General features: G+C 34.3%; 3 protein-coding genes across 3 annotated transcripts in view; 1 reads left to right on the top strand and 2 right to left on the bottom strand.

Annotated features, from left to right (window-relative positions):
* Positions 1-919: 919 nt before the first annotated feature.
* Positions 920-2,226, bottom strand: LOC145725637 (uncharacterized). Its single transcript, XM_081974445.1, has 3 exons — positions 1,987-2,226; positions 1,327-1,938; positions 920-1,246 (listed from the first exon to the last, which is right to left on the bottom strand). Exons 1-3 carry the CDS (start codon positions 2,224-2,226, stop codon positions 920-922), a joined length of 1,179 nt encoding a protein of 392 aa, XP_081830571.1.
* Positions 2,227-3,011: 785 nt separating this feature from the next.
* On the bottom strand, positions 3,012-6,902 carry LOC145724343 (PSME3-interacting protein). The gene is made up of 4 exons (XM_081972530.1): positions 6,692-6,902; positions 6,476-6,574; positions 3,343-3,807; positions 3,012-3,235 (listed from the first exon to the last, which is right to left on the bottom strand). The coding sequence occupies exons 1-4, from the start codon at positions 6,786-6,788 to the stop codon at positions 3,093-3,095; spliced, it is 804 nt and encodes a 267-aa protein (XP_081828656.1). The 5' UTR covers positions 6,789-6,902; the 3' UTR covers positions 3,012-3,092.
* Positions 6,903-7,097: 195 nt separating this feature from the next.
* puf (ubiquitinyl hydrolase 1 puf) overlaps positions 7,098-11,759 on the top strand; it is a 91,067-nt gene continuing 86,405 nt past the window's right edge. Inside the window, exons 1-3 of the mRNA XM_081972906.1 lie at positions 7,098-7,301; positions 7,578-7,674; positions 7,729-8,291. Of these exons, the coding sequence (XP_081829032.1) occupies positions 7,259-7,301; positions 7,578-7,674; positions 7,729-8,291 (703 nt within the window). The 5' untranslated portion in view covers positions 7,098-7,258. The remainder of the gene's footprint in view (positions 7,302-7,577; positions 7,675-7,728; positions 8,292-11,759) is intronic.

Raw genomic sequence — 11,759 nt, 5'->3', positions numbered from 1 at the left:
TTTATATACAAATTTCATTGCTGAGTTTTGAAGCTATTGTATTTTATCCTATTCTTTACTTACATAATTATAATACACGACGTTACAATAATCAAACTGAGACACAATTAATGATTCCACAAGCCTAAGTTTAACTTGTGTAGATAGCAGATCAGTCACAAAGTATACCAACTTTCTTAATTCAAACGTAACACGCTGTATATTACTTCAGATTTTAAGAGTACTAAACGCGGCCGAACTGAAACGTGCCTCGTGACGTGACACGGCACTGAAAATCATCGTTTTGGCGTTCAAACTTCAATTACTGATAAATTCGTTGCGCTTCGTCGTTTTTCAATCAATTTAACGAAATAAAAAAAGTGTGCAACGGCCTTATTGTATTAAACATCATTGGGAATTGGCGAAACAACTTTAAAGATGCTACAAACTACAACGTGGTAGCCTATAGTATATTTAAAAACTAGGAGGAGCGTTTGTGAATTAGGTTGGCAATAGTGATCAAATATAATTGGCTGGTTGGCGGTATGATTTACACAGCAGAAATATAAATAAACAGGTTATCTCATAAAACACCACTGTCAATCTGTTTCTTTGGCATCCTAAAGTTTCTTGTTGCATCAGAGTTTTTGAGACTGTATAAAGGCGTTTGGCAGTGTAATGACATCACAAAAAAGTTATTTTCTATACTACACCACTTGAATATCCATTTTGCATAATGTATTCAACTACGCCAAAAGCCAGTGCCCGAATGTGAATAATTTCCCAGAAAAATGGGAAGGCAATTCTAATTAGACCATTTGTATTCTGAGGAAAAGCAATTTGTAGTGAATATGTACAAACAAATATTAAATGAAGACCCGGATGCAAAAACCGTATACAGGGTGTCTCTAAAAGGTCATCTTCTTCTTGAAAAAGGCTTTCAGCCTGTTTTTCCAGCTCTAAGGAGTTCCTTGCGACGTCGACATCCAGCTGTCCCTCCACCTCTTTGGTGGTCTGCCTGGCGGTCTTCTAGAGTGTGGTTTTCCGTCTCGCGCAAGTTTAGCAATTCTATTGTCTTCCATTCTGTTGATGTGTTGATTCCACTCTGCCTTGTCAATCTTACAATGTCCTGTATTTCGCAGATTCGTCTTATTTCTTGGTTGGGTATTCTGTCACGTAGCGTGTGTCCCGTGATACTTCGGAGCATTCTGCCGTTCGGGTTATGCTCTTGGTTCTGCTGGTTTCTGCGGCATATGTGATTATTGGCCTTACACATGATTTATAGGTATATTCTGGTCTTTGCTTCTATTTTTAGGACCTGGTTTTTCCATATAATGCCTTTCAAACCTTTTGATTCTTTACCTCAGATCTCCTGTCATGATGGGCAGTTATTTCTACCCCTAAGTATCTAAAGGACATCACCTGTTCTACTATTTCGTCGTCAACAGCTAGTTTGCATCTTCTAGGCTGTTTTGCTACAACTAGTGATTTTGTCTTGTTTATCGCAATCGACATATTGTAGCGTTTCGCTGTCAGGTAGAATTGATGAAGTAGTCTCTGCAGCTCATCTACGTTTTCTGATATAATTACTGCGCCATCCGCGTAGCACAGTATTGGTATTTCTCCTTTGTTAGTTCTGTAACCATGCCCCGCGTTTTTAACGTCTTTTATTATTTCGTTTATGATGAGTCTGCCTGTCTTATTCCTGTTGATATGGGCACTTCTTGGGTCAGGATGTTGTTCACAAGTATTCTGGTCGTTGTATTGGTGTTCAATAGTTCTAACTATTTCTTCCGGAATGCTGCCCCGTCTCAAAGTGGTTGTGATGTCATTTAGCCTCACTCGATCAAACACTTTGCTCAGATCTATGAAGCACATATACGCCGGTTTCTCGTATTCGATTGATTTCTCGACTATTTGTCGAATGATGAATATGGAGTCTGTGGTAAACCTGTTTTCCTGAACCCTGTTGTTCTTTCATTATGGGCATTTATTCTGAGATGATACTTGTTTTTTGTCGCCTTTTTTGAAGATAGGGATAGTGATGCTTTTCTTCCAGTCGGTTCGTATAGTTGCTTCATTTAAGATCTTCTGGTAAAGATTGGCTAATTGTTCGCTTAGTGGTTTACCTCCGTACTTTATCAGTTCGTTATTTAATTCGTCGATTCCTGGGGCTTTTCTGTTTTTTAGTTCCTTGGTATATTTTTCTACTAGTTCGTGGGTGATACGGGTAGTTGCTTCTGCCATTGCTGGCTTTTCCTGGTGTTGAGTCTAATCTTCGTCGAACATTTGTATGAAGTAATTTATCCATGCCTCGCCCGGGATAGTTGTTACTGTTACATATTCGTTGACTTCGCGTTTCCTTCGTCTTATCAATCCCCCATATCTTCTTTTAGCTGCCATAAGAGGTCGTGTTCCATATCCGCAGTGAAGGTTTCCCAGTATTCGGTCTTCATTTGTCGTTTTTAAACATTTTTTCAAAAGCTCTGTACAAGAAATTCAGTTGTCCTGTAGCATTTAGTAAGATGATGACGTTATGACATATTCCCGACATCAAAATAAGCCACCTTTACTTTCCTATCGGCCAACACCATTTCATGTATTTCAGGGCCTCATATTGCAGGGCCTGCCGCTGCGGACTCAAAACAAAACCACAAAACTCTCGAAACCAGTATTTCACGGTGTAATCTGAAAGAGCATTATAGCCCCATAATATTTATCCAACTTTACTTTTGTTTCCTTCGCCCTTTTGCCTCTCAAAAATTAATGATTTATGAGAGAACAAAAATCGTTTTTTTTCCATATTCAACATGACAACTAACAAAATAAAACTATGTGTGCTTAATATGAATGTGCACTAGATATTACAATAATTATCTTTGCTATTGCAGCGCATTCTGGTGGCCAAGAAGGTTACTTTTCACCCCACTCACCACCATTCGCTCCTCCTAGTTTTTGAATAAACTATAGTGTAGTAATTATGTTATGTGGTGCACCGCTTTTCGACATTAAATAATAATCAAATACTAAGCAACGTATAATTATAATATATTTGAAAACCGTTGTTTCTATGTCTCTTACAAACTGTCTCTAATTAATACATTAGATTGAAACTATTTAGAGGACTGTGCAGGAGACTTGACGACTATCCGTTTTCGCCCCAACAAGTCCGTGCTACTGCCGCTAGTATCAATCTCTGAACTTTCCGAATCTGAACTGTTTTCATCAGAGGACGAGTCCTCGTAAGAACCCAATCCTAGAAAAACGTTGGTTTTCCATAACAACCCGTCAATCGTGAAATTAAAAAAAAATATATTTATGGCGCTTCTTCTTATGGTGCACTAAAGTGCTTTGAAAACTTACCTGGTAAAATTGCAACACATTTAAAAGCTGGAGGATTAATAACTTTTGTACATTGATTACTACCAGAATTATCACAGTTAACTGAATTTGAGTCGCCCTGTTCAGGTTTTTCCATTTTCTGCTGCTTGCTATTACTACTTTCTTTCTTTTTGTCCTCTTCACTGGTTTCATTACTGCTGGATTCCATTTTTCGTTTGACCGAAGTCTTTTTCACCACAACGCCCGTTAGAAGTTTCTGCTGATTCAAATTTTTCGATCCTGAATGTTTTGGTTTGCTGTTCACGATTTTCTCTGCTTGGAGGCGTTCCTTCGCGCTTTTCTCTTGCAAAATAGCGACGCGGTTTCGGTAGTCTTTCAGTTCCTGTTCTTCTTCGATTTCTTTTTTCCTATCCGCCGCTAGTTTGGTACGATCTACCAAATCGAGAAACTCGATTTCGTCATCGTCTAATCCTTTAATTAGATTTTCTGAAATGGAAGAAAATAAACATTTCTACTATTACATTCATAATGAAAATAAAAAATAGTAGTTAGTAGTAGTTTTTTTAGAAGACATTTACATATCAGTTGTTAACTGTCAAGTTACAAAGCAGTGACACAAGTTTGTATGTTTTTTTTATGATCCTATTTCATTTTTTGATATACAGGTAGAGCTCGAATCAGATGAGAAAAGGCCACCGCATCATCAATGACGCAGTTTTTAAAACTATTTCTTTCTCCTTCTACAGTTGCCGTCGCATTAGATATAATCAGAGGCGTCCTATTAAAATATTCCCGAAAATAAATTGTTAAGCGGTCAAAAAGCCACTTGGCAACGTAGTACGGTTTTTACTTGGACACAATTAAAACAGATGCGGCAGCGGCCAGGGACAGATGGACCTTTTTATATGCTTTTACTAGCCGGCACTCTAAACGGTGTTGCCAAGTTTAAAAAAATGTAGTGGCGAACAGGGAGACTTAGGGGGTTAGGTTAGGTTCCGTTTTAGTCTGGTGTTTTGGTTGTATTGTTGATGGTCGCAGTTGAAGTTCACACAGTGTTATGAATGAAAAACGTTATTTTGTCATAATGTCTTCCAAAAAGGTTGGAAGGAAAGGTGTTATCATACACAGCCAAGGCCGTGAAATCGTCAGTAACGTCTTACAATTTATGAAGAAAGAAGCAGAAGGAGTTTCCATTCCTTTGAAAAACTTTTTGTCTTTTATTTTCTTTATTAAAAACGAAGAAAACGTTTCATTTTACTGATAAAATAATAGCACACCACTGACTGGCTGCAACAACTTGGAAAGTAACGAGAGCAGCAATATTTAAAGCGAGACGTACAGAGATCGTGACATCATCGTTTGATGACGCCTGTGGCCTTTTCTTAGCTGATTCGAGCTATAGCATTCGTTTTTACCTTCCCTGAAGCTAGCAGCAACTTGCTAAAACATAAGCTAGCTGCAGTGTTGCCAAGTCAAAATATTTAATGGCGGTAGAATAATCAGTCAAAAAACGGTAGATCAAAACAATATCATTCATTTTACAGGTTGTCTTTTAATAGTTGTCAAAAATTTTAATTATTAATTCTTGCTATAAAAATCTTACTTAAAAAATATAGATTTTTCATTCTTTCATTAATAATTGGTTTTTTTAAGTTTTGACATTAGTGACAGATATCACGTGGTTTTAAAGGATAACTTAGCTAGGCAGTCACGTGTTCTCATTGTCAAAAATCATAAATCTCAGAAACGCGTTTTATATCAAGTACAGCAAGAAAACGTTTCTAAAACCAGATTTTTGCAACTTTTGAGCAAATTTTGACAGTTTTGACGTTAGTGACAGTTGTCACGAGATTGTAGAACACTATTTAGTTAGACGGTCACGTGACAATTGGCAAAATAACTGTCATAAATCTCAGAAACGCGTTTTATATCAAATACTACAAGAAACGTTTCTAAACCCTGATTTTTGCAACTTTTGAGCATGGTTTGACAGTTTTGACAGTTGTCACGTGATTTTAGAAGACTATTTAGCTAGTCTATAAAGTGACAATTGTCAAAATAACTGTTAAATCTGAGAAAATCGTATTGTTTCGAAAACTCTGTTAAAATGTAATTCTTGCAAATTCTAGTAAAATTTTGACAATTCTGACATTAGTGACAAACTGAAAAACATGAGAACGGTAGAAGAACCACAAAAACGGTAGATATACCGTTTTAACGATAGACCTGGCAACATTGGCTAGCTGGTAACTTTGCTAACACATAATTTGAACAAATGTCAAAACATGTCATTGTGACGTCACATTCACTCTGGTCGCTCCATGGACTTTTAAAACGAATGCGGAATGCAGAATAAGTTCAATTTAAAAAACTAAACTTTCTGTCCTTTATTAAAACTGATTTTTGGAGTCCATTTTTTGACCACTCTGTATTATATATTTTGACGTTTTTCTGCACCCACTCTTAGAACAAACCTTGTTTAAACCAATACAATACAAAAACCAAGAAAAAAATTATTCCTGATATGTGTAAATTTAAATTGTTTTGGAAATTGAAAATATCAAGTTCCACATAAAATGATAGTTATATGACATTAATAGTATTAATACACAAAATATTTCTAGAAATTGAAGTAGAATCCAAAATGCAAAAATATACAGGGTGTCCCATTTAAAATAAGCAGCAGTTGAACTTCTGGTTAAATTTATTATCAACACATATTTCCCTATTTTTATTTTTTCATTAAGAAAGGTTTTTTTAGACTCTCCAGTTGTGGTAATTCAGAAAATTTGTGGGAATTGTTAGGAATTTATTGTTAGAAAATACAGAGTGTTAAAGTTCATTGTGAACTACAGATATCACAAAATCACTGGCAACAATGTAGTGTGCTATTAACAAAGAGACCTTTATAACATTCTATTGATTGATGTAATGCCCACAATCTTCAATACTCAAAATATAAATTTTTAAAACAAGTACTTCTTTAAATAAGCAATGTTTAAAAATTCACACACCATATCAATTCTAATCAATAAAATTATTAATTCTAAATTATAAGTATCTATACAATATAATTAATAATAGGTATACTTTTTTAAAACAACTGTAGATTGCATACTACAGACATCAAGTCAAGGTGAATAGACAGACTTACTTAACTTATGGGCCTCTTCGTACTCCAAGTCTTTCTTCTGCTTTTGCTCCTGCAGTTTCTCATACAAGCTTCGATTATCATAAGGTTCTTCAGGACGAACTGAAATAATAATGTTTCCTTATGTCAGTCTAATATACTCATAAAAATAATAATATAGACGTGAAGCAAGCTTTTCCTGGTCCATAAAAGCTTTTTTAACTGCAAAAGGTAACTCACCAACAGGATCTGAGGGTTTACGTACCCTTTCCCATTCTTCCTGTCGTTTTTTCCGCAAGTCGGCGGCTTCGGTTTCGGAAATAAACCCAGAACTCATAGTTTTATAACTCAAAAATTAATTCAGACACCACTTTAATAGCAATTTTGTATTTATTCTGTGTATTTACTTATTATTTAATTATTGTTTTGAATTAATTTCTTGACAAATGAGGATGTCATTGCTGACAATTATTAATTTAATCATTTAAAAAAAATCATACGTTTTGTCACGTGACCATTCTAGCTGGTCTCTTATTAGTCGTCACGTGCACATTCTACACGTCTTTGAAGTAATCTTTCAAACCACAACATAACCTTAACTATCAATACGAAATAATGACGGATTGACACTTCTGACAGTAACCAAACATATGTTGAAAAATGGCAGGTGTTATATATATTTCTTTCATGTAGAATTTTTAAAAAACTGAAAAACTTTATTAAAGCAACTTTAGTGCGAAATTGAGAAGTATTTTAGAAGAAAATATGAAAAAATCTTAAGTTTAACTTATATTTTACGTTTTAATCATGTGCGAGTCATGTTCGGATTTCGTCCAGTTACTTATTTCTTGTAAGTGTATTTTATCAATGTTTTCTTTTGTGAAATCCATTTAAACATGCAAGGTAGACTGAATTATTGTTGTTTTTATTGTATTATTGACAGAAAACAAACTTTTTAACTCAACGATTAGTGTAGGTTTACTGAATGTTATTAGTTTGTACCCCTTATTATATTTTTAGAAATGTTTGTCTAGATTTTATTGAAAAAAATTTTGTCAAATTTTTAAAACATTAGATGTGTGGAACTTAATACCGGTTATTTAGTCTTTGTTTACCACAATTTTAGATGAGAACCAAATTAGTCAGGATTCAGCTGAACAACCAACTTTAACAGTAGATGATATAAATACCACCTTTGTTTATGTGCAAACATGGCCGGCCAGGTAAGTTAAGAAGCTGTTCTACCAAATTGCATTGAAACTGTTGAATTCTTCTAGACAATGTATGTGTTGTTATCGAGACTCAAAAAATTTAGAAAGGTTTGGCTATTTAACTCGTGGACTGATATACATGGCTGTCACCCAACTGAAGCAATTAGTAGACAAAAGTTTAGAAAAAAAGAGCAGTAGCACTGGGGAGAGTGAAAAACATAATGAGAAAAAAACTGAAGAAAGTAAATCTGAAGACTGTGCTAAGAAAGGTGACACAAGACCAAAAGAAAAAGAATCCAGCACTAATCCTGAAGATGAAGTTGAAAATGTTGAAGTGGTGGAACGAGACAAACTGCTAATCTTAGTATCAAAAGTATTTCTTCTAAATTTTCCCTTGTATGTGGCATTCAAACATACGGTCCAGTCAAAAGTTGATGATTTAACTCAACAAGAAATAGCTAATTTGAGTATGTTTTGTGATCTACATGACTCAGAAATTCCAATGTACTTACTGAAAAATGTCAGTTGGTTTTGTAAAATTGGAGGTTTGATGGCGATGACTAAATGTTTTACACACTTAACAACTGATGCCTTGCCAGTATCTACAGCTCATGCAATGATATCAATAGGTGAGTAATATTATTAGTCTTGAAAAAATGTGAGGTAATATGCAATCAACTTTTTTTTCAAATTTAGTTTTATGGTGTTATTTTGTGGCTCAGTATTGTGTATTGTTTAATAATGTCTGGAATCATGTTATTGCTTTTTGAATTTACACAATAGCTTCATCAAGTAATGGGGATGAGTAAGTTGAAATTAAGTAGGTACAAACACTGCTCTACCACCATGTATAATACAGTTTATGTAGTGTATTTAATCAAACTGCTGGCACCTGCAATGTTATTATTTTTTTAAAAGCCTTTTGAGGAGTTTGTAAGTTATTTTATCTGAACAGCAGCAGTGGAACCCTTAGGAACTATGTAAGAAAATAGAAAAGAAATTTATTTCTTTATCACAGTTTGACTTGCATATTTTACTATAAGTCTCTTGTTTAAATCTGTATTTCTATCTCTATTAAGTGACATAGTACCCCTACAGTATTTCTATCCAGAAGTTTGCACTTTGAACATATCAGTTTCCCTTTTTAATAAAGTTTTATTTCTAAAAAATGCATGTTTCATGAGGAAGTTTTAACTTTGAATTTACACCCAAAAACCATATTTGTTTAGTACCTATACCTTATTTAAGAATTATAGGAGGATATATATATTAAATAAGACTGATTACAACCAAAAATATACTAGCTGGATTTGTTTTTATCTTTAATTGCACTTTGTGGAAAGTATTGACAATTATTATTATTTTATTTGTTTTTTTTTTTTAATGTTAGTGACTTAGCTACTATAGTTTTAATTGCAGTTCCAACAACAAGCATAATGACATATCAGCTTGTAGTATCTAAATAGGTATCTGAAATTTACAGTCAATATGTGCCTAAATTGTTGGTTTAGCAAAGTAAATAAAGACATTCTTGAAAGGTCTCAGTGTGATCTACCAAAAGATTTATTAAAAATGTAGTAAATCAGGCTTAATATTCTATTGCCACCAGATGTAGATGTTGTGGCAGTAGAATTTTTGGTAATTTTTTACTCCCTGTATCTCAGGAACGCCGAAAACATTTTGAAAGGCTGTCTCTTCTAAAATCAGGATGAATCTCAAAACATGTTTGACAACTTTTAATTCATTGCTGTTTCTTTAAAAAAAAAAAATATTGTGAATAAACAGTTATCATAATGTCCGCTTATAACTCCCTGAAACCTTTTTTTAATATTAGCAATGGCATTTTCATTGTTCCATGCTATAAGAACTTTGTATTCCCCATTCTAGGATGCTCTTGACTTTTTAGGTAATAAACCTTCATTAGCTTGTGCTTTATTTTCTTTTAGACTTTCTAAAATTTCCTCCAGCTTTTGCTATTTTCACTGACTGGCAGGAATATCAAAGTAACATTATTCAGGTAAAATAAATACTAAACAATCTACTGGTAAAGGTATACCTTTACTTTTCAATGCCAGAAACTGTAAATAATAATTATTATTAGGTTTTAGCATGATGGCCACCTAATTCCAATTTATGGAATTGGATTTAGGTGGACATAAATTGGAATTAGGTGGCCATCAAGCTAAAACCTATCCCTTGTGCCTTAGGCGCTCTGGCTGTTTCAGCTTTCAGGACATTATGTTCTCTCTAACACCCTTGGTACATAAATAGCTATTAAGAATTTAGCCATTTTACACATTTTAATTTAGATTTAAGCTACTAATGGCATTGTTAAATATACTGCTGAAGACTGAAAATGTTGAAACGTCAATAAATATTCCTCACAAAATTTATTATTAAAATTTATTAGTACTTTTTGTAGAAAAAAATTAAGAATTACACTAAAAAAATAACAAAATTAAAAAAATATAATAGACGCATTAGATGGACTTTTTAACTTTTGGTAAAATAAGTGGAAACACAGGAATTTCTATTTTTTATTTCTTCACTTGTTTATCATAATATGAATAGGAAAAAACGAGCGTTTTTGCCTTATAACTGAACGCTTTGTGGCGTTTAAAGGCCGCCAATTTGTATAATTTCTGTGGGGTACTGTAAATTCAAACCATTCTCTGGGGTCTTCACAATCATATATAGTTTCAGATTATCAGCATATTTTGATGCTACCTCTTCATTGACTTAACTATGTGTTGTTGTTTCTAATGATTAAAAATAGGGTTGTAAACCATAGTGGAATTTAAGGTTTTAAATATAAACTTTTTAAAATGTATGCAAGAAAGAAAGTTAAAATGAGTTGGGCATGGTCCGCTGTGACGTAATAATGGACACGTATTGTATTTTATTTATCTCGTTAATTCACCTTCTCTATTTGTCTTTCTTCTTCCTTCTCTCATTGCCTTATCCGTTGCGAACATTGGCTGTTAACATATGACTATTCTTATCTTGTTTACTACGCTTCTAAACAGATCAGCAGATATAGAAGGCGGTATTTTTCATGTCTTAGTCTGTGGCCAAAATACTCCAGCTTCCGATTTTTTACTGTAAAGACGACTTCCTTCTCTTTCCCTAGTCTCTGCATGACTTCCATGTTGGTGATGTGTTCCGTCCAGGATATTTTCAAAATACGCCGATATGTCCACATTTCGAAGGATTCCAGTCTTTTTAAGGTGGCCTCAGATTTCGTCCAAGCCTCTACACCATAGAACAAAACAAAAAATATGTAGTACCTGACTAGCTGGTAAATAGTTTCTTCATATTATTAAATGCATCCCGAGCCCTTCCTATTCGTGATCGTATTTCTGATGCCTGGTCCCATTTTGCGTTAACTGTGGTTCCGAGATATGTGTACGTTTCCAACTGTTCCATGTCCTGACCGTTTATCGTTAGACGCACTGGAGGATGATGACTTTTGCTAATAATGTTTTGTTTTTGATATATTCAGGGAGAGTCCATATTCTTCACTTGCTAGGTATATGTTTTGCATAATATTTTGTAGCTCTTCATTGTTATTTGCTATAATTACTGCGTCGTCGGCATATCTAATGTTGTTGATTGATTTTGATGCAATCTGATAGTTCCGCCAGTGCTTTTCCAAAGATTTCTTCAGGAGGAGTGAAGGTTGAATAAGAGAGATGACAGAATTCATTTCGCTGAGCGAATTGCCTATTTTTATTTTTGCGGTTTGACTTGAATACATATTAGCGATAATACGAATATCTTTTCCGTCAATGCCATGATCGCTTCCTTTGTACCTAGTGCGCTACGAAAGCCAAACTGCGTTTCGGACATGTTTGTTTCACATTTCGCGTATATTCTGTTTTGTATAACTTTTGTGAAAACCTTCGTTATATGATTTATCAAGATTATTAGGCGGTGTTGTCCACAGTATTTCGCATCTGGTTTCTTAGGGATAGCGATAAAGGTTGGCTGTAGCCAGTCCTCAGGGAACTTTCCTCTTTCATAGATGGTGTTAAAAATATCAAGAAACTGGTTATCTGTTTCCCACATTAGTTTCAATATTTTACCCTGTATGTTGT

The sequence above is a fragment of the Ips typographus genome, linkage group LG2 (assembly GCF_016097725.1).
Source record: "Ips typographus isolate SLU linkage group LG2, UJ_Ityp_2.0, whole genome shotgun sequence".
NCBI classification, from domain to species: Eukaryota; Metazoa; Arthropoda; class Insecta; order Coleoptera; family Curculionidae; genus Ips; species Ips typographus.
Note: the sequence above shows the minus strand (reverse complement) of the source record. Positions and strands in the feature narration are given on the sequence as shown.

Excerpts from the sequence above, each read along its gene's own strand:
- LOC145725637 (XM_081974445.1), bottom strand. The coding sequence starts at position 2,226 with ATGGCAGAAGCAACTACCCGTATCACCCACGAACTAGTAGAAAAATAT. Across the intron at positions 1,939-1,986 it reads AAAAAGGCGACAAAAAACAA|GAAAACAGGTTTACCACAGA; the intron begins GTATCATCTCAG and ends AACAGGGTTCAG. Across the intron at positions 1,247-1,326 it reads CTGAGGTAAAGAATCAAAAG|GCCAATAATCACATATGCCG; the intron begins GTTTGAAAGGCA and ends ATCATGTGTAAG.
- LOC145724343 (XM_081972530.1), bottom strand. The coding sequence starts at position 6,788 with ATGAGTTCTGGGTTTATTTCCGAAACCGAAGCCGCCGACTTGCGGAAA. Across the intron at positions 6,575-6,691 it reads TAAACCCTCAGATCCTGTTG|TTCGTCCTGAAGAACCTTAT; the intron begins GTGAGTTACCTT and ends TTATTATTTCAG. Across the intron at positions 3,808-6,475 it reads CGAAGAGGCCCATAAGTTAA|AAAATCTAATTAAAGGATTA; the intron begins GTAAGTCTGTCT and ends CTTCCATTTCAG.